At 41.9% G+C, this 21,875-nt stretch overlaps 1 protein-coding gene across 1 annotated transcript; it reads left to right on the top strand.

The window, feature by feature from the left end:
• Positions 1–1,041: 1,041 nt before the first annotated feature.
• Positions 1,042–18,000, top strand: ZNF365 (zinc finger protein 365). Its single transcript, XM_010215219.2, has 4 exons — positions 1,042–1,655; positions 12,067–12,247; positions 14,428–14,465; positions 17,108–18,000. Exons 1-4 carry the CDS (start codon positions 1,042–1,044, stop codon positions 17,352–17,354), a joined length of 1,080 nt encoding a protein of 359 aa, XP_010213521.2. The 3' UTR covers positions 17,355–18,000.
• Positions 18,001–21,875: the final 3,875 nt, after the last annotated feature.

The raw sequence follows: 21,875 nt of genomic DNA, 5'->3' as shown, positions 1-21,875 counted from the left end.
GCATCACTCCCTTACTTTGTGACACCAGCTTAGGGCCATATTTACAATCGCAGATCTTTCTGGCTACTTGACGCAGTTTAAAAAAGGGCCATACGCAACTGCAGGGATGTAAGTGCCTTTTTATGTAATCACTACGATGTACAGCCCTCCAACATAAAAGAAGCTACCGTAGACATTTTAGGCTCCCCCAGCATATCAGTCTATGAGAAGGTAAATGGCACTGACATATGGGTCAGCAGGGGCTGTTGGGGCTCTCTGCTCTCCCAGGCCCTGTTTCTCTAAAGACTTTACATATTGTTCATACCAATGCTATTGCGGGATCCTAGAGTTCTTAGAAACCTTCTTTCTTTCCTCTTTCCTGCCTAAAATAAGTCATGGCCAGGTAATTCACTTGTGTCGCTTCTGTCTTGCAGTGGTCAAGGTGGCTTTAGTTCTGCCATCCTTTGGCACACGCCCAAGGAACCACATGTGGTTGGCAGCACTTTTATGGCCCAGCCACAGGCAGAGCACAGCACCTAGCTCAAACACTAACTGCTCTAGCACATGAGCTGGGAGAAAAACCCCGCTCCCTGGCTCAGGGCGTAACCAAGCACATCTTTGGCTCCTTTTCCTCCACTTCTCCCAACCTGAGGCTTTTCATAGGCTTCGTTCTGAACGCGTCGGGTGCACTTGGGTGCTCTGCACAGCCCAGTCCCTGCTCACTGCCCGCACCTGCCGGGGCTGCTCGGAGCTCCCGGAGCCCTCGCTCCTCTGCCCGCCCGCACGGCCGTGCCCGGCCCGGCCCCCGTGCCGCTCCTCCGCAGGCCGGCACTCCGGCGGCGGCACCCCGGCCTCATTTACGGCTCTGCTTCAAACGGCTCCCCCGGGGCAGCGGGCGGCGCAACAAGTGGGTGAACGCGGCGCGGCCCCGGCGGCCGGGCGAGCCGGCCACAGCGGCGGCGGGCGGAGCGCGGCGCCCCTTCCCCGCCTCCCCGCCCCGCCCCGGCGGGCTGCGCGGGCCGGGCGCGCGGCCCGGCAGGCGGCGGCTCCGCTGCGCCGGGGATGCAGCGCGCGGCGGCGCGGCGCGGGCTCCCGCGGCAGCGCTCTCCGGAGCGGCGGCCCTTCCGCTGCCCGCGCTGCGGCGGTGGCGGCTTCCGCAGCCTGTCGGCGCTGCGGGCGCACCTGGAGTGCGGCTGCGCCGGGGGCAGCCTGCTGGGCCCCAGCCGCCTCCTCTCCTGCCGCCAGGATGCCGAGCTGCTCCCCGCCGCCCAGCCCCGCGGTGGCTCTGAGGGCCGGCAGCCGCTCGAGCTGGAGGCCGAGAGGCCGGCGTCGCTGCTGGCCGACTACGTGCCCACCGATGCCGCCGAGCCCGGCTTCCCAGGCGGCGAGCCCAAGGCCGCCCTCGAGGCGCACGTCAGGGAGAAGTTCAACAGGATGGTGGAGGCCGTGGACCAGACCATCGAGAAGAAAATCGAGAGGCTCACCCAGGAGCTAGCCCGCAAAACGGCCGAGCTGCTGGAGGTGCGAGCAGCTTTCGTGCAGCTCTCGCAGAAGAAGCAGGAGGTGCAGCGGCGGGAGCGTGCCCTGAGCAGGCAGGTGGATGTCGCAGTGGAGATGATTGCAGCCCTCAAGCAGCGCCTCAGCGAGTCCGAGGAGGAGCTGCACAGGAAGGAGGAGTAAGTACGCACGCTGGGGGCTTCGCGCAGGCCCAAGGAACTGGCCTCGCCAGCACGTGCGGGAGGGAGGGAAAAGCCTGGGGGAGAGGGCTCGGTGGATGGCCCAATGGCAGAAAGGGGCCTGGTCTTCACCAGTTCTCAGTCATTTCTTCTGGAGCAGTAGTCCACGTGAGCGCAGCTCCTGAACGGCACAGGACAGCTCCGCTAGGCATGCTCATGCTCAGAGCGGTGCCTCTGTCATGGTGACTGGCTCCTACGTCCTGTAACGTCCATGTTGTGACCCTTATTTCACGGGGACAGGAACAAGTCTAAGCTGTCATCAGCATATAATCCGATTTAAACTGACATCTCTAATGCGCTGTGTTTTTTAAGAAGAGCTGCATAGGGAGTGCTGGAGGCATTAGGTATCACTACAGATGGCACCTTTCCCCTGGAGTTTTCCCAGTGACATTAGGGACTTGCTGGTACAATAGATGAGCTCCTGTACCACAGCAAAGCTGTATGGGAAAGTGATGCTCAAGAGACCATATTCAAGCAGGTGTTTTAGATGGACACACAACTATGAAACTGGTGTCACGTATCTGGGAAGAAGAAGCAGATGCCAGAGTCATTTTGACAAGCCTAGTTCATCTAAAAACATATTCATGATGCCTCCATTAAAAATGTAGTGATGTCTGATATATTATTTATACATGAACTACTTATTTTTTTCAGAACTTGCTGAAACATTTCCAGGCGTTTTGAGAGCAGTTCAACTTATTTTAGAAGAATGCAAATTTGGATCTCAATAGGGGAGTGCTTCTGAACCAATTCCTCTGCTCACAGAAGAAGGATGAGGAATGCTAGTTGCCATGATGCTGATCTTAAAAGAAATAAGGAAGGTGGTGTAGGAGTTCAGTGTAGGAAGTTTGGAGGGTTTTCATCCTTTCTTTCTGTGGTTTAAGGACTAGAAAGAGAAAGTGATGTTGGCTCCTGAGGCAGTATTGTGGATTTCCCAGGACAGAGGACAGCAAAAGTGACAGGATTTGAGCCTCTGGGAGATGCATCTTCTTTGCAGTAATATTTGTCAAAGCTTCTGGTTTCAGAAATACCAGCTGAACCTCGCAGAAGAGAAGATTTAAGGATTCAAGATAAAGGTAAAGCTAATAGTGAAACTGAGACAGGGATTTGAAAGAATGATGGAAGGAAGCTGTGAGGATAACTTACCTTTTGAATACACTTATGGTAGAATTCCCACCTAACTTGAGGCATCAAAGATGACAGCTTCCAGCCAAACTTTCATTTTGGGCTCTTTCACAGTGTGATTCATCCTACCTGCTCTAGAAAGACAGTGTGGGAGGAATTGTTCTGTAGAGGTTCTTCCTCTGAGGACCTAAGAGGGACCTCAGGTAAACATCCATTTGGGGTGAGATGCTGAAGTTCAGATATCTAGAATGAAGACATGAAATTTTACTCCAAACTAACTAGAGGACAGACATGATGCAAGGCTTCTGATCCACAGAAAAACTTGGTATGTTTTTCTGTCATGGCAGAGACCATACAGTGGAGCAAAAATAGAGTTGTAAAAACTCCTGCCGTGCTGTAGAGTGGAAAGGAGAGCCATGGACTAGCAAGGAAGAAGAGAAGGGGCAGGGGGAAAAAAACTGACTTAGCGAGGTTTCTGGAGGGAGAAAGAATGAATGTGAGGGAGAGAGAAAACTGATTTGTGAAAAGAAAGGCAGGAAAGGTTGAGATTTTTAACACTAGTATGAAAGGCACAAGAAGAGGCCACGTGTCCCCGGGCCTGCTTATTTAACAGCTGTCACAAGAACAGAAGATATGATTCTGAGGCCAAAGAGACTTAGTGGAACAAGGAATGGGAGGGGAAGAGCTCTTCAGATCAGAACCTCAAAAAATGCCTTGAATGTTTTGCTCTGTGCCACGGAAGCAAATAAGAAGTGAATATGATATGTAAAAGAGAGGAAAAGAAAGGATGTTCATAACCTTTACTGACATCAGAACTTGTCCTGTTTTCTCATAGGTTGTTGGTAAGTTCTGAGACCCATTTCCTTATTCATTAGCTTTTGTTTATTCAAAAACCAACTCATCTTGTGTGCTGAAAAAACTTTCTCCTTCAAAAGGAGGACCTCAACTCTGGCTTCAATTTCTGGACGAAGTCCAAATGATTACGAAGCCAAACAAGACTACTTAATGGAAATTGCAGAGGCAGGAGTTCTCACTGCAGACTGACAAAGTCAAAGGCACCCCTCAGGGACTGGCTTGGATACTTGCTGACCTTCAGAAATAAATGCTTTCATTGGATTTTTGTTATTTTTCCCCATAAAAAGTCTTTTAAATATGGATAACTTTTTTTCCCCCAAAGTAGGACTAATATTGAGCCACTGTAGCTGACTTTTTTTTTAAGAAGAAAAAAGAAAACATCTTTTTTTCCTAGAGCTTCCTTAGGGAGGGAAAAAAAAAAAAGATAGAAAGATGTAAAGGAAACAAGTCTTCCCTTTGGTATCTGAATGGTCATCTCTACCAGGTATTATGGTGGAATAAGGTTCATGTGAAAAGAAGAAAGAGGTTATAATCAATACGCATTTTTAGATACCAGGCAGGCTGAGGTATGTCTACTCCAGATCAGTCTGAGAATAATTTTTTTTTTAAAAAACCCTCTTGAAACAACTCTCGAAAAACAACAATGTTCTGATAAAGAGGTTAGATGTCTGTATTGGAACCATATCTGAACATTGCTGCATACTCTGCAAGGATCTTAATGGAAAGAGAATCCCAAGTAACAAATGACTCATTATTGAATGTATTAATTTGGTGTATTTTCATCTGTATGAAAGATGCCTAGATAATCTAGGGAGCTCTGTGAGATGTTATGCTAGACCTGCTACTACATGTAAGAATAAAAGAGTTAACTAGATGTTGAAGATGAAAAAATGATGTTTATAGTTAGTGCTGAAACCCAGAGATCTGGCCTATGAATTAGCTGTGAAAAAGTAAATTTGAAGGGTATAAGATATATTACTTTTTTATTTAAACATCTCCATGTTCTTGTTCCAGAAATGCAGCTCTTTCAGGCCTCATGTATTTTCTTTCTGCCCAGACTAGTGAAGGTAGATATCACACTGCTGAGACCTGCACCCCTCAGCAGACACAATACATCTGAGGTCACTGCATCTTCATGTAATTTCATTTCTTCTCTGTTCCACCTATTAAATCTGTGTGTCCTGAACCTCAACTTGCATCAAGCATGCAAGGTATAGAAAGACTGTGATGCTTCAAGTGGCTGTGTTGTCAGAAGCTGATTTCTCTGATGTGCTTTTCAAAGCGAGCAACAAGTCTGTAAGCTTCAAAACTCTGTAGGGAGTAAATCCTTTTCTAAGTTGAAATTAGCTAGTGCTTTGATTAGCAGTGATAATGTAAATTACAGCACTATTTGGTTTTACTTTAACCTCTCATTCTGCTGAGAGGAGGAGAATTGGTTTAAGCTGCCAGCAGCTACAGGGCTGCCCATACAGAATTTGTTCTATAGTTATTAGGGTTATATTCTTTACAAGTGTCAATTGATCTGTTCTTTGCTTTGAATAAAAGATATAGCAGTCCAACAGACATTAATAGAGCAAATCTTTCAGTTTAGTTACTACCCTTTAGTTATAGTTTCTTCTTCTTCTTCCCTTGCAAAAATACCTGTGCTAATATATACAGCTGTGCATGCTTATATTGGTGTGATGCCTTTCTGGGGATCAGGTGTTGAGGGGGGAAAAGGTAACAGTACCGCACTAATGAAACTAACCCATAGTTAAATTAGTATGATTCTGAGCACAGAAAAGTCTTATAGAAAGCACTACTGCATCACTTCATACATTCATATCACATTCCTCCAAAATTTGGGGGAGGAGAGTAGAGGGAAGAAAAAAAAATTTGAATGTTCTGCAGATACAAGCATAGCTACTAAGGACAGAACCCATTTCACTGACCTGTCCCAGTTTGGCCCAGGACAACTTGGATGAATGATGGCTATGGGGTCAAGCCTGGAGTAGAGCTACTGAGCAAAAAGATGATTAATTAGCAGATATGCCCTGAAAGGAACTATTCAGTGTTTCATGAAAGAAAGTGAAACTCAGTGAGTACAGGATTACAGTGGAACAGGTTGTCCAGAGAGGTTGTGGAGTCTCATTCTCTGGAGATCTTCAAAACCTTACTGGATGCCACCCTGTGCCACGTGCTTTAGCTGTCTCTGCTTGAGAAGGAGGGTTGGACTAGATGATCACTAGAGATCCCTTCCAACCTCAACCATTCTGTGATTCTGTGGGTACTATGATCTTAAAGATATCACAGGTTTGCACAAAGCACTTAAGTTTGTCTTGAATAAGATACCAAGAAAACCTTTGAAACTAAAACCAGCTAGAGATTTGTTTCTGAAACTTAAGTTTTCTTAAAAAAACAAACAGGTAGAGTGCTTTTTTCCTTCAATAAGTCTGAACAGCATTTGAAGTAAAGGACAGAGTGCCCTTAAATCTTAATATGAGATGTATATGCAGAATAAAGATTTGGGTCTTAGTAATTCTCTGTATCTGTCATGTTCAAGGACAACAAAAAATGTAATAGTTATTTCTTTATATGAATTTGAATTTCTGTTGGGAACTTCTTTTTACTGAGAAAATGAAGTAGAGATTTTTAAGGTATACTTGTCTGGTCTCTCTTATCTCACTGTAGCATTAATTAGAATGTCTTGTACTTCTGTCCTGCACCCATACCACTCATTTCCAGGGCATGCTAAGACAACACAGTTTCAGCCTGTCCCCTAATACAGGGCAAAAGCATGCATGTAGTCGGTTGTCATATCTCTAACTTCTTTAAGCAGTTTAATACATTTGCTTGAGACTGTCTGGTCATGTCTGTGCTCTGGCATAACCTGGAATATAAGATCTATTTCAGAATATCTATTGTAGTGAGTATTTATTTTTGCCAGTGCCTTCACCAGAAACTTGCAATTAATTAAACTCTTTGTGCAAATAACAGCTTGGCAATGGGATCAAGAGTTTCATAATCTCTTAGAGATCTCTAACTTGTGCTTTTTTAAAAATACCAATATCAGTTGTACAACAAAATAGTTAGAATTTTGCTCCAAGTAGAACCTTCCACCCTCAGTTTCAGATGGTCCCACTGCCTCTTCTCCATCTCCTTTCATCTTCCCACCTGAGAGATTACTGCCCCCTCACTTGCACTGATTCAAGTGCAGCATGACTACCCATAAAATGAGTCTACAAAATAAACCATTTTAACTTTCCCAGTGCCAACCCAGTAACATCATTGCTCAGATTACAGCACAACCCATAAACAACTGAATGGGAGCAACTGATAGGACAGTATTTTTTTCCAGAGGAGGAGGAGGTGTGAACCTCTTAAATCAAAGGTGCTGATAATGGGCTAGGAACAAGCTAATGAATAACAGGTATCAGCCTTTAGGCAGCAGCACCAAAGAGATGGCAGATAAATTCAGCAGTCCTAATGAATGGATATATTTAAAATATTTTCACAACTAAATGAAAACTAACTGTAGTATCAACTTTCCTGTCCTCAAGTAAAATAACAAAAATATTTGTTTTATAAAAAATTAGAGCTATTCAAAGTGTGATTTTCTGAAAGGATTTGATACTTGGAAGCAGAATATGCATAGAGAGCTTCATGCTTGTCTCCACCTACAGAGCAATTGCAGGTGTTAAAGTTGCTGTTAATAGTCCTGCAACCAGCAGTATGTGCTTGTAGGAGGGTTCAGTCACAACAGGTGAAATCATTAGCCCTTCTTGTCAAATACAGGAGCTGGAGTTGTCCCAAACTCTTTAGGTACTCTGCGTTCTACACTCTTGCCAGCTGAGAAACATACAAACACTAAGAGTAACTGCAGAGTCCCCATGCCAGCAACTGCACAAGTACACAAGACTTGCAGCTCACTAGTCTTGCAAGGACAAGCGTGTCATACAGTAGTAAAGACAGCGCGAAGTGAGGTTCATTTTTCTGCCTATGGTTTATGACTTTATTTATCATGTCTTGTGTTGTTTCATGAAGGTTTCTGGAAAAGTTTCAAATCACACCTGTCTGCATTTTTTCCTCAAGAGCAGCTAAACGCCAGTTACAATGCAAAATGCCAAACCAGCTAACTATAATAGGTTAATTCCCCCAGTGAGTCAGATTCAAGTAAAAGCTTTGACAGCAAGTCCTTGCCTAGGACAGGTCCTTCCCTCTGCCTTTTTTTTTTTTTTTTTTTTTTCTCCTCCCCAGTTGAGCACCTCTCAGGCCTGCTGCATTACAATCAATGCCCCTCAAACTCCTCTGCCCATGGGAAAGGCTCTTCTGCCACAGACTAGCAGCCCTGGCTCCTGCTGCTTCTCTGCGGCCTCTCCAGGTCACATAGCCCTTGCTGGCTTTGTCCTGCCCTCTCCCTTGCCATGCCCCGACTCCAGAAGCTGTTGCCTGTCGCACATGACTCTGCTGTGAGAGCAGGCAGTGCTCCCTCCTAAGAAGTCTTGGCTGACGGACGTTGCAAGACCCAAGAGAAAACGAATAACTAGCTTTTGTCCATGCTGCCCAGTTCCCAATGTTTAAATATATTAGGCAATACAAAATATATTCATATATTTTTGTATTACTACAAGAAAGCAACATGAAACCACTCTGTTATCCTCTACAGAAGTTTGCAGAGATCTGAGATAGGCTGAGTGTAATTTGCTCTGCTCAGGAAAGTTGGTGGCAGGATCCAGAGCTCACAGTGAAAAGGGTCAGGAGGCTGCAGGCAGGACAAAGGAGAAGGGAGAGGAAAAAGAGGAGCTAGAGAAAGTGGGAAATGGATGATACTGAGAGCATAAATGGTTCACAGGTAGCTAATAACTCTTCATCACCTTTTCTTAAAATAGCAGTGTTGCAGATGTAGGTAGCTGACTGCTCCCTGCAAGAGCAGTGCTGCAGGGCTGAGCCAGACTCCAACCACTGAGTGCTGCTTCAGGTGAGCGCTGGTGACAAGGCTGCTCTGCAAAGAGCCCACACCTGACAGAGCCTTGCTGCTGCACTCTGTTTTGATTTTCTGCCCACCACATTCATGGAACCAGCTTGCTCCTGACTTACTGAGAAGCAGCCTTTGACCTGCTGTGAACATCCATTTGCCCAAAAAGCGTAAGAGCAGGTGAAAATCAGATCACATACCATTTCCAGTAAAAATCATAGAGGCCAGGAGAAATAGGTGAAATAAATAACATAAGCAGAAAACCATCACACCTATTAAAAACAGATATTAAAAATATCTATTTTTAGATAGTAAGAGTAATCAATTTGGCTAAGAAATAGTGTGTGCAAACTACAAGAGACAAAGCCAATTAAGCAGATAATAAAGACTGTACAGAAGCTAAATGAGTTCTTTGAACCATCCCTCTATTATTCACAATGGGAGAAGGGTATAAGTTCTTCTGGGAACTACCTTCAGGTAATCAAGGCATAGCAGTGGCACCACAGCCGCTCTCTGAGGAACAAGCAGAGAGACTTGTTAGCAGTCCCTCCTCGGGGCTGAATGTTGTTCTCCTGCAAAAGGGGAATGAAGTGAAAACGAAGTGGCTGAGCTAACAGAAGTGCTGCGCAGCAGGATAAGGCCTATGGCCTAGTGCATGGATATGCTGGCTCATGGCTTTTTAAAGGGAATTTGCAGAGCACTTCTATGGCTGCAGAACAAAGTAAAAAAAATTAGATAGAACAATTATTAAAAACAGATCCATAGGATGTATAGAGGCATCTAAGCGAACAGAAAAATGATGGAAATACTATTGCTGCTAATAACAGTTTCTAGAAATAATGGCATGTAGGGTGCTAAGTATCATGAATGGTCCAGAAAGCAAGGGAAATTCTAGCAAATTTATTTATTTATTGAGACTATATCTGTTGTCCTTCTGATAGCAGTGTCTGCCTTCCAGAAAAGAACAGTGCTTTCCCCTCTTGCCTTTGTGGGACAGCTCACTAAATAGATGTTTTCAGGAAAGTAAAACTTGCCACACAGCAGATTAATTAATCCCCCCCCCTTTTTTTTAATACCTTTGCTGACACAATTACAAATATTAGCATTTTTGAAATTTTTAAAATTGAAAGCTTTTAAAAGTTGACACGAATACCCGCCTGCTGCAGTGAAAGGCATGCTCTGTCCGAGTGCCTCTCTCCTTCCCTGCAGGAAGGAATTTACAGCCAGTGGGCCAAGTTGCCATTTTTTTGAGCTTCCTGTTTGAAGAGGAAGAACCCATTTTTGAACACCATGGGCTTCAGGTTGCTCCTACACTAAAATAAATCCAAAGTAGCTTCATAAAAATCAAAGGAATTACAGAGTTCTAAGTGAGGTGAGAATAAAGAACAAAAACTGAGTTCAAGCTGGCTTCTTCCTAAGCCTTTTTGGTGGCTCTTTATTACTGTGTTACTCATGACAAGCTAATAATCACAGAAACTATATAAAGCCTTGAAATTGGAATGAATTAAGCGAGTTTAACAAAGTTCCTATCTCTCTCTTAAGACAGATTTTGTGAATAGATTAATGTAAAGTAATGAGAATGCACTTGAATGTCCTCACCCAAATGCTTCATGCTTGCCTCTACTGCATTTCTAACATTAGATTAGCCATGTAAACACCCTTTTGCTATGCTCTGCATACAGCAGGCAAACACAGCTTAAATTCTCCATGGCAGATTTCCATAGATGCCTTTTTTTATGCCTAGCTCTTTGTAGGACAAAACCAGGTAACCGTTTAAAATAATTATGTACAACTCTACTTAGTTAGAACCATTCTTGATGAAATACTAAGAAACTTCAGATTTCTTAGAAACACAAGCTCAAAAAGCTATTTTTGCTACCATGTTTTCATAGCTTCTACTTAAAATGCTTCTTCTCTCCAGTTATGTATTTCTACTGAACGTCCTTTTTCATTTGGCAAGCGTTGGTCCCACTCACTCCCATGCCTTGAATGTTGAACAAAGCAAAAAACAGTTTGGTTTAATTGCCAAAACAAGAACTGTTTATCCAGGCATTTATTAACTGGGGGAATCCTACATATTCTCATTTGCCATTTTTCATAACATGTGCCTCTTTCTGTAACCACACTCCTGCCTGAAATAAGAGGTCTGAGTGACCACCCCTTTACCACTCACCATCTGCAAGGCACAAATGGTCTTCCTCTCCATACACAGCTGAGACCTTTTATAGTCAACAGTGCAATTTGTTGCCTCCACTGGTGTCAGCAGACAAGAAACATTTGTAAACTCATAACCAAAAACACTCTTTCCCTGCACATACTGCCTGTGCGGTGACTTGTGGGTTATATCCTAATCTCCCATCCTCCCTACCAGCTCCCAGCTAGCTCACAGCACTGCACTTTGAAGTACTTACAGGATTGCAGCTCAAGTGGGATTTAATGGCCACAGTAGCTCTTTTAACTTACGAACTACCATAGTATTTGGATTGAACTACTGTTGTTAGACTATGAGTAAATAAGATAAATTTGTTATTTCATGCACTTCCCATCATGTTTCAAGACTGATAGTCATATATGTAAGTAAGAAAAGGAGAAGTTGCCCTGTTTTCAAATAGCTGCCTGTAGTGCTGTCTCCAGCGCACATCATCATTAATGATAATGGCATTTCCATTCTGTGGGCCACCAGGATTCTAAGGACTATTTCCAAGACATCTAAATTCTGTGAGCCACCAGGATTCTAAGGACTATTTCCAAGACATCTAAACTATGATAAAACTGCCAGAATCCATTGCCCCTAAGCATAAATTCAGGATTCAAGTTTCCAGCTCTTGTATAAATGTTCATGGAAAGGCTGAAATCTCTTACTAGAAGAGAAGGACAACAATTAGCCACCATGAGATACCACCGTGAAAAGCAGGGTAGGTATCAGGTGAGGTATATCCACCAGGGAGAAGGAACTGCCTGCCGATTGTACAAGACACTGGTGAAACCCCCTCTGTAAATCTAGGCATCATTCTAGTTACCTATTTTGATCACAGCTGCAAAGACAGACCGGTGAAACCAGCAGCCTGTTTCAGAAGTAAAAACACACAATTCCTTTAAGCATGCCAAACAAGGTTTATCTGTAATTATGTGAGGGATCAAATGCCAGGGAAGACAACACAGGGACAGAAACAAGGAGCATAGATTAAGGAGATAAATTCAGGCTGCAACAATCAAACTGTTGCTTATGCTACTGTGGAGGCTGATGGGTTTATGAAAGGCATCATATGGAATTGTGGCCCATGGTGGCACCAAGGTTTGGATTTCAGCTTGGTTTTGAAGACCTAGCAAGTCACTAAGTAATTTTCTGACAGCAATTAGACCAGGGCCTTTCCTATTATCTAAGTGTCACTTCTCTGTCATATATTTATCTTGCAGAGAAGTTGTTACTTTCAACCACTTCCTTGAAGAAGCAGCAGAGAAAGAAGTCCGAGGAAAAGCCAGGCTCCAGCACTTCATTGAGAACCTATTGCAGCGGGTGGATCTAGCAGAAAGGCAGCTAGAATATTACCAAAATCAGCAGCTTGTGTGCCGCCACAACGATATTGACGAACCTGTGGTAAGCTAGCAAAGTTCTTTCGTTAATTGTCACCCACCACTGGAGGGAAAGTACTTGAATCTGAATGTGAGTAGGCCCAGTAAGACAGGCTAATTGTTCCTCCAGACAGATCTGTATTTGTAAAATGTTTCTTTAGGCTTATATTTTATTTATATTTTTAACTGCCATTTCGTAATAACATGTGAATTTCAAACAGTTTTGAGTGTTACTAGAAACCTCAATAGCTCATATTCCCATACGTGCTATATGTTTGCAGTGTTCTTTGTAAAGGACAGTATGAAAAGCAGTCCTCAATTCTAGCCTAATGTAAGCAAGTCACAGGATAATGAGCAAAGGCAGCAGGCAGCTGAGCTTTGCAGCCTTTCACTCGAAGCAAGTTGCAGGTAGATTGGCAGTGGGCAGCAAGGAAGCAAGGATGGGAACAATGTGGAGATGTTAAGCTCAAAGAAGCAGAGAGGAAAAGAGCAGAAACAAAGATGGGAAAAGCGAACTGGAGAATACTGAAATATTTGCCATTTTTTCCACAATTTTTCCAGATTTTTGGCTATGGCTACTGTTTCCTTTGCCAGAAACACATTGCCTTTGGGTCACTAAGGTTCTACTGGCAGTCTTTTTGCAGATACTTTTTTTTTTTTTTCTTTTTGTCAGCAGAGATGCAATTTCCTATAGAAAATATGTAAGGTTGCTGGCAAATAGGCTGCCTTTCCGTAGTTAGCTACTATAGAACTCTTAGAAGTAGTCAGTGAATTTCTATAAGCCCACAGATTGGAAGCCACTGCTGTCTAAACATTGCTTGCTGAATAGCATGATTTCTGTGGAAGCTCTCATTCTCACTAAATTCAGTGTATTTTTTCCTACAATGCATTACATTTATATAGATATCCACATATCTTTGAAAGAACATTTCAACTTTACTATTTACTCTTCCTTGGAGGTGAAAGCCATTTGATCATGCAGAAAACTAAAAAGGTATTTAATGGTGGAAAGCAAAGATTCTTATAGCTACTTGGAAGATGAAGACTTTTAGGCAAGAACTGAGTAAACAGAGCTGTCCAAAATTTAGCATAGGTTCCCCTCTCAGTGTCTTTGAGAACACTGAAGAGGACTATAAAGATGAGCCTCAGAATTAAATTGTCTCCCATGCTCTTGATGCGTTTACCGGGATTCTTGGCTCAATGGTGTCCCTTGGAGAAGGTGCTAACTTTTGAGGCAGCTGCCCCTCTTTCTGAATGACTTAAGCATTCCTTGGAGGTCATCCATCCAAATATTGGCCAGCTTGCCCTTCACAAGGTAACTGGAGAAAAGCACACAACAGCTCCAGACTGCCATCCCTGACGGAGGACAAGCAACGTTGGGTTGGGCAAAAGTCCACCTACAAGTTGGGGAAAATACTAGGGACACAGGGAAAAATAATGGTTCTCAAGTTACTGGAAAATAATGGTTTTCAAATGCCAAATCTGACATGCTTGGCATGCTGACTTCAGAAAATGATGGGGTGAAAGACTGGACAAAATTGCTCCCAAACTGTTAGGCACCTTGTCTGAATAAATGGAGTCATGCAAAATTGCTTGGGCTGGGAAGCTGTTTTCTTAAGTGACCTTGGGATTTGGAGCAGGGGGAAAGGAAGGGAAACCCTTGAGTTCTCACCCTGCACCACTCTGTGCTTCTGCAGGCAGAGCCAAGCATTCGGAGCTGGAGTTTCTTAACTGCTTGTGTAAAAACTACAAGAATTGAAAAATATGACTGCAAAATTTAAGGCTCCGAGATAAAATTAATGCAGTTTGAGGCACTATCCCCTATTAATTATCTTGAATGTAATAATTACTTCTGATTGTAACTGCACTGCTTAATCTAATGTGAAGAATCTCTGTTCAGCCCACACTTCTTCAGCAATTTACTTTGATTATAGTTACAATAAAAATAATGGGAAAAATGCAACCACTAGCAATTCACATATTATGAGTTTAAAAATAAGATATAAATAAAAAACGCTGATTATTATTCCTCCAACTTAAGTTTCTCATGTTAGTGTTCCAGTAGTAACAGCACATGAGAATGGAAATGTAAGTCTGAAGATGGCATACATCTCAAATATTTTAACTCAGCAATTTTATTGTCATGCTTTAATTACTTGATAATTTAATGTTAATATCAGTAACATGTTTCTGTTTTCTTTGCAGTTTACAGAAATTTCATTGCATAAGAAACCCAGATGCCTGTATGTATGCCTCTTCTTTTTTCCCTCATATTTGTAGATACTAAGTTAGCACACTTGCATTTTTGCTTTTGCTATCTCAAACTGATCCTAAGGTCAGAATCAGGGTGGGCTGTGGATCAGGGGCAGATTTTGAATCAACACCTATACCTGAGTGTGATCTGTATTTATTTTATGTAATAGTGAAAAACAGATTTCTCTAGCATTAAAAATCTGTTTTTTTTTTTTTAAAAAAAAGGTAACTGTGTAAAATAAAGGACTTCTTCCTGTTTAACTATATAAGCTTTTTGCAAAGCTCAGTTCCTCAGGGAACACAGGCCCTGTTTCAAATGAAAATATCTCTAACCTTCTGTAGGTAGGAGAGAGACAGTTGTCATTTCCTAACTGGCAGTAACATGGTCAGCTTAGAAATCACGTGTAAGCAAACAAGTGTCCTGACTTAAGTGGGACATTAACAACATCTCAGGTTACTCAAGCAGTTGGTTTTTGAGCAGCAAGACTAATAGGGCTGGTTTCCAGGGTATCTGTGTCTTTGCTGGTGACTGGTTTGGAGTTTGCTTGGCTGAATGTGGGTCAGACAGCACATCTTCGCTCCCTGGAACACTAGTTTGGGTTTCTCTCCCTCAGCTTCTAATTCCCACAAAACTTTTTGCCTCATCACGTGTCTGGGACTTTGAAATCCCTGTTAATTTTCATTAGCCTTAGCTGCCTTTTCTCATATTATGAGTTAGGAACTGCAGTTCATTTTCTCCACTATAAGTACATTTAATTTAAATACAGTTTAGCTCTTTTAGGCTATCCCCACTGATCATCTTAGCTTTGATCTGTTTTGGGTCTAATAGTATCTTTCAGTGCTGCAGTGGAGTGACTACCATCACCTGTTGCAAGAAAACCTGCATGCATGTTGGGGATAAATTATACTTCTTCATAACAGCAACATCTGAGAAAAACAGAACACTACGTGTTTTAACAACAAATAACTAATAGACCTTAGCAAGCTGTGTCTAAGAAATTGTTATAAATCAGAATGACCAAAACCTGTACCTCAGCAGGTAATTTCCAAACACTGGCAAGAGCCCAGGCCTGATCTAGCATTTCACAGCACCTATAAGCTCCAGCTTGGATCTGCACAGCTCTTTCCCCTAGAAACATCGTCACAGTGAAGTCTGGTTGGCAAAGCTGCCGACAATTACAGAAGCTTTCATGACACCCTTCTGGTCTTTTAAAGAGTAGGTTTCAAATCAGGCCAAATTTGGAGGAAGAGCATACAAGAGAAGGGGAAGACATTTTGGTGGTGCTCTTCTTGCTATTGCTGATCAAATGGAAGGTCTCTGTGTGGCTATATGAGGTGATTGCTCATAGCCAGGAGAGTAGCAGATTGCTTTAAAGTGGGACAATACCAGTGGCTGTTATAACAAGGAACTCTCACCTTGGAGGATGGCACCGGGGAGACTGGAAAGTGCAGCTGCAGGTCCTGAGGGGCAAGGGATTGAGCTGCATGCACTTAAAGAGCTGCAGCTTTTTGCATAACCTTCTCTGTCAAGTGTGTGCTGTTCAGTCCTAGGACAAGTAATACTACAGATACATGGTTTCCAGAAACAATGAGCTATGGAGAATAGTTCCTATGGGAACTCTTAACATAGTTTGTACATCAGCACATCTGCTCTTCACTTCAGTCATGGGAGCTGGGTATTCATGAGCTGATGCCTTAAATTCATAGTGCTGCTGTTTTACTATATGCATCTGCTGTAAAACATTTCAGGATTGTGTTAACAGGGAACTGTAAAGTTCTTATTGAACTAAACTGTGGAACTGTAGTTTCAACATAACATTTCAGAGCAGAAGGCATGGTTCACAACACCAGGCGCCATGTTCCAACTACACCCAAGCACACCAGTTTCAGCAGCTCTCACCAGGCTTGAGTCATCACAGTCAGGAAAGAGAATTCAGCTTAGTTCGGGTCTGAAGCTTTTATTCCCCTGTCTATACCAGTTACAGTACTCCCCTTTTCTCATGTTTCAGATCAAACCCTAAAGCCAAAGCTGAAGTTTTGTAGTCAAATTTTAGAGCCAAACCTGTTAGACCAACCTCTGAGTAGCATCAAGCACTGGGACTTGGCCATGTTGTCACAACACTGAGATCCCACCAAGGCGATTCCCCACTGAGGAGACCCCCACCAAGGAATCAGCACCATTGCAGCATCTGCTTTTTATTGTTGCCGGTGCCATACTGTCTTTTGAAGACATGGGGTATTCATTTTTTGCAGCAAGTTGCCATGAACACATGTATCTTTAAAATCCCCTGAGATCATCGAGCTAAGGGTATATGGACCTCAGCAAAGTGACAACACTACAAAAATCAACAGAATGGTATTCTGAATAAAAGCATAGGGCACTATGCATGAAGAAGGTTCAGCAGTAACACATGTAAGGGTTCTTTTAGTGAGGGATGCTTTTGAGTTTTGAGAAATACAGTCCATCTTGCTAATATTAGTTATTAACCTTTCAACCTGGTTCTGTTTAAAAAAAAAAAAAAAAAAAGGCTATTTCTCTCTTCAAAAAATCTAAGGGTTTGGGACATTTTTGACACCTTTCACTTTTCAAGACTCAACAGTAATTACAAATAATCATTATTCTTAATTTCAGGAGCCGAGGAAGTCAAAACACTTCATATAACATCCCTGACACAAAGCCTCATTCCTTCCAGAAAGGAAGAATCTTGTTGAAAAAAGTAAAGGATGAAAAAAACAGCATCCAGCCAGTCAAATACTTCTATGAACCTGTTGACTGCCCAAGAGAACTATGGAGACCACAAAAGAAAGCTGAACTAGTCTGCTCTGCCAGAAAGGTGATTGCAAAATCTAAGATGGGTAAAAAGGCCAAACCACTATAGGGACAGTTAATGACATATATAATAACACAGGAGGTTGGCTTCAACAGAGCAAATACTGACTGAAGTTAATCATTGTGTTTTTTTCCTATCCATCTGGCCACACCAAAACATATCAAATATATTATATAGAAATATATATAGTATGGAATACTTATATACTATTTAGTAACTCCATTCCCACTTTGGGCGTTATAAGAGAAGTGTCTTTGTTTTTCAGTTTGCATTGAGGTTTTTCTATCTATTTATTTATAGAGCTTATTTTAAATAACTGCAGTTATCTTGCTGGGCAGTACTGTGGCTATTTTTTTATTATTTTAGTGGCAGCATGTGGCTTGGTTATTTATTTTCCATCTATGCCATTGCTGAAATTTGGAAGAATCCATTTAATCAGCACCCAACTCTTCAGTCTTTGTGAATAGGTAGGTATACGGGCAATGATTAACTGTCACATGCACAAACAGATTTAGATGCAAAAAAAAAAAAAGTGCACTTGAGTTGACATGAAGGCTGTTTATAGCAGAAGACTGCTATAATGAGCTTTCTGCTAGAAGCCCAATCGAGCACATTTCCACACTTTATTACATATGTTGAGCAGCTCGATCTTGCCAACAACTGCATTCTCTGTTAGTGCAAGTTGGAGCTGCTCTGCTGTTTGAAGCACAGCTGTTGCACCCCAGCAGCTTTTTGGTTTTGCTGTAGGTACCATCCTGTGGTGCCCGCAAGCACCAAGACCAAGGCCCTGGCACCTCAGCGCCCACCAGCTCTTTGAGGCAGAGGAAGCATTTCTCTACTAGATCGCAGCCAAAGGTTTTTAACAGTAGCAAGTGAAGAGGTAAAGTAACAAGTTCAACACTTGGCACTTACTTTAAGGCATGAAAGGCCTAAATTGGCTACAATCATAATATAAGCCCATCAAATTTTTATCTCTATGATGAATTCATACATCCCTGTAGGAGAGTTAGAGAAGATCACAAGACAGTTGTTTTGCACTGGCATACATGCATTTATATTGCTTTGTGCCAATTAAAAGGATCCTCGTTCATCAGAGTTTTTATCAAGGCAATTTTTTGGGGCATACTGTTTTTTGGTAACATGAATCCCTCTGCCATGTTTACAAATATGAACATCCTGTTGATAGTGATGAGATTAGTTTTCTTAAGAAACAGAAAGAATAGGTGAAACAAGTCTGTGTAATTTATTTTTTAAATGCTCATAGCAGATGTAAATTGTTTTAGTGGAAGGTGATTTTTACAGTATGTGTATAAAGATTTGTGAATTTTTTTATATATATAACTATCACTGTAAGTAGAATTGAGTATTTAAAGACAGTGAATCACTATGATTACTGCTGCAATAAGCATGTGAGTTGCAATATTTTTAAAGCAGATGATGACCAGGCAGCCAGCTAAGATCAAGTAATTACAGATATTGTACATTTTTCAGTGTGTCGAGTCCCCAGAAAGTAGAGAGCAGGGAATGAAACCACTATTAGTGACTTTTATTTAAAGAGTGTTTTCGGGACAATCAGTTAACATGTGTACAGTTTCTCAACACCGTTTCAAGAGAAGGTCACACTGTAAAACCAATTCAGGTATTTATGTTGCAATTACATTTCAGTATTTTTTTGGCTATCTCATAAGGCCAGATTCAGCCTTATGCTAGGCATTGTGTGCTGGTGAAAAGGATTTATTAGCTGTGTTGCATGGTTATTTTGATCAGATAGTCTGTTATGGAGAACTTTTTAGGTAAGCCACATAATATAAACACTATTTTTTTTTTATCGTTTCCCTCATCCTTTTAAAAAATGAAAAGTGACTCTTTTTGAAGGTAATGATGAACTTTAGAAAGAAATAAAGTAAAATACATTAATCTGTTTCATCATTCACTTGACACTGAAAGGATTCTTTTGTATTTTTAAATACCTATCTGCACTGTTATTCACCAAAGTTAAGTGCAACTACTAGTTCACGAATGGGATTTATTTTGTTATTTATCATGTTAAAATCTTGACACCTTGGAGTCAAGCAGAAGACTAAAAAAAGTATAAAAGATTTTGCATGTTCTTCAACTTTTCAGATCCTAAGCTAATGGTTATTTGCTGAACAAATGCCAGGTTAGTTGATGATAAAAAAAAAATGGATTGTACTATAACCCCAGAGAAACATTTTTAGAATATAAATATTCTAATAATAAAGATATATTTCTCAGTTCTTGTGTTGATTAGTTCTGTCAAAATAAAATGTTTTTTACAAAAGCCTACCCAACAGGACAGAAAAAAAGCCGGAGTCCCGCTACCTCTCTCTTACTGTACTAGTGCTTGACAATAATCCCCGAGGCCCTCATGGCCAGGTAACTTGTAAAATCAGAGGCAAAGATGGTGCAAGAGAGTCACACCAAAAGAAGTGAAGGGCAGAGAACCTACTGTGGAACTTAGGTGTGGAGCTTAACTGCTCCTTCACAGTCACATTGACACAATTTACTAAACCATTTTTAAAATGAATGTCTGGTCATCAACAAGACTTGCCCGCTGCAAGGCCAGTATCAACCTACCCTTCACCTGCCATTAACAGAGATTAAACACTTAACAATAATAAAAAAAATCTGCTTTTTCTTATTAAAAAAAAAAATCTTAAAAATTACTAGCTTGAAAGTAACTGGTCCTAGCGGGGAAAAGAAGGGCAGAGGGGATGACTTTGGGAGGAGATTATAGTGGAGTAGGAAAATGTCAATTTTCAAATATTAAAATCTAAAATAGAAGTTAAATGATCTGAAATTGTTTAAAGTTGACCCCTAATCTTTGAATATGAAGCACATTTTGCCCTATGAGGTGCTTTGAAGACATGTTCATGCCAAAGCAAAGTTCAGTAGGATCTGGATGCCTAGGTTCCCCATACACTTTTTAAATCACATCTTGCTTACAACACCAGCAAGAAAACAACCCCCCAGAGCAGTATGTATACTGTCAGGGCCCTTACGGGTGAGCTTCCTGCTTAAGACAGAATGTTCCAACTGATAACACAGTATTATAAGTCAGGAAAACAAGAAACTAACTGAAACCTAGACAGATCTTTAATTATAGCTGCATACAGAACCATCACAATAATTTTGAGATGCTCCTGCCAGTTGAAGAGAAAGAGTGTTTTTAAAGCACTTAATGGCATCTGCCCTGTTCTCTGCATCTGCATCACAAACATCATCTCCTCCTGCCAGGGAGATCTAAACACGTTTATTTTGTTCCCAGGAGAGTTACTGGAAATACTAAGCTGGGTATTTGTACTCAAAGGGATGGCCACCAATAAAAGCAGTTACTAGGTCAAACAAATTTACCGCTTCTATCATCACTAATGATCCCTTCCAATGGTAGCAGCTCTTTCAATCTACTTGAGCAAAATTCTGCTATTCTCTCTCTTTATTCTGCGTCACCGAATAGTTGCTTCTGTTCACTTTTTCATTCTTACATCAGACTAATGCTGATTATTTCCATACATCCTGTCTGAAGTGGTTGGAGTGGTCTATTTTAGTGCTTTGTTCAGTAGGCATGGGTTGCCTTTTTTTTTTTTTTTTTTGAGGAAAAATAAACCCACAAGTGATTTTATGACATGAAACATACAATGAGCCTTTAAAAATAGATCTTGTGATAAGAACAAAATGTTCATTCCCATTTTGTTGCTAATGCCACCCTCTATCCAGCCTTTATCATTATTATTCTGATCTCTCAATTTTTCATTCGTATGTCTCTCCAAGACGAGAGAAACAAGCAGCATGGGGTAAACACAGTCACTGGCTTGATAAGTCTTTTCCTCCCCACCGCTGCCTCCATTCGAGGCAAAGACAGATAAAAGCTGGCCTGACTTTTTCATAACAAGGAAGAAAAAAGAATTCAGGTCCATTAAACAGTATGGAAGTGGTAGAGCTCTTTTGAGGTGGGAGAGAGAGAGGAGCCCAGAGCTTGCCCAAGAAACCCACTTGCAGAGGTGGGAGTGACAGGTATGGAGGGACTGCGGACGGCATGAGACCAGGATGGCTCCACAGTACCCAGGAAGTGGCAGTGGGAGAGGAGAGACTTGTTATGGGGCACCATTTCTTAGAATTGATGACCTATGTCATTGTAGAGCATCTTTAAATTGATGCATTCATCCCCAATATCACTGTTTAGGAATGTGTTTTTGAAGCCTAAACAACTGATTTCACAGTAACACAAAAGCATGCCCTTCAGGACCAGGACTTCCAAGAAACTCCTCAGATGCACAGTATTTGTCCAAACTACAGATTATTGTCTTAAAATGAGTAATTGTGCTCAGGGGCTTTGGAGCAGGCTGATGCAGGGGGTTCTGTGCCAGCACAGCCCTTCCTGTTTACTGTCTGCTCAGGGCTGCCACCAGCACCGGCTCACCAACACACATTATTTTGCTGATTCTTTAATCTTTTTTGGGATTCTGGGGTAAGATCCTGGATAGGATAACACCACCCTTTCTGCATGGGTTTTACCTGTCTGTGCTCCCCCTCGGGTGCTATTTGGGC

Source organism: Tinamus guttatus, unplaced genomic scaffold (assembly GCF_059628265.1).
Source record: "Tinamus guttatus ecotype Peru unplaced genomic scaffold, ASM5962826v1 Tinamus_guttatus_pri_ptg000246l, whole genome shotgun sequence".
In the NCBI taxonomy this organism is placed as follows: domain Eukaryota; kingdom Metazoa; phylum Chordata; class Aves; order Tinamiformes; family Tinamidae; genus Tinamus; species Tinamus guttatus.
The sequence above is the reverse complement of the archived record's forward strand: the minus strand, read 5'-3'. Positions and strand labels throughout refer to the sequence as shown.

Excerpts from the sequence above, each read along its gene's own strand:
- ZNF365 (XM_010215219.2), top strand. The coding sequence starts at position 1,042 with ATGCAGCGCGCGGCGGCGCGGCGCGGGCTCCCGCGGCAGCGCTCTCCG. Across the intron at positions 1,656-12,066 it reads GAGCTGCACAGGAAGGAGGA|AGAAGTTGTTACTTTCAACC; the intron begins GTAAGTACGCAC and ends TTTATCTTGCAG. Across the intron at positions 12,248-14,427 it reads ACGATATTGACGAACCTGTG|TTTACAGAAATTTCATTGCA; the intron begins GTAAGCTAGCAA and ends TTTTCTTTGCAG.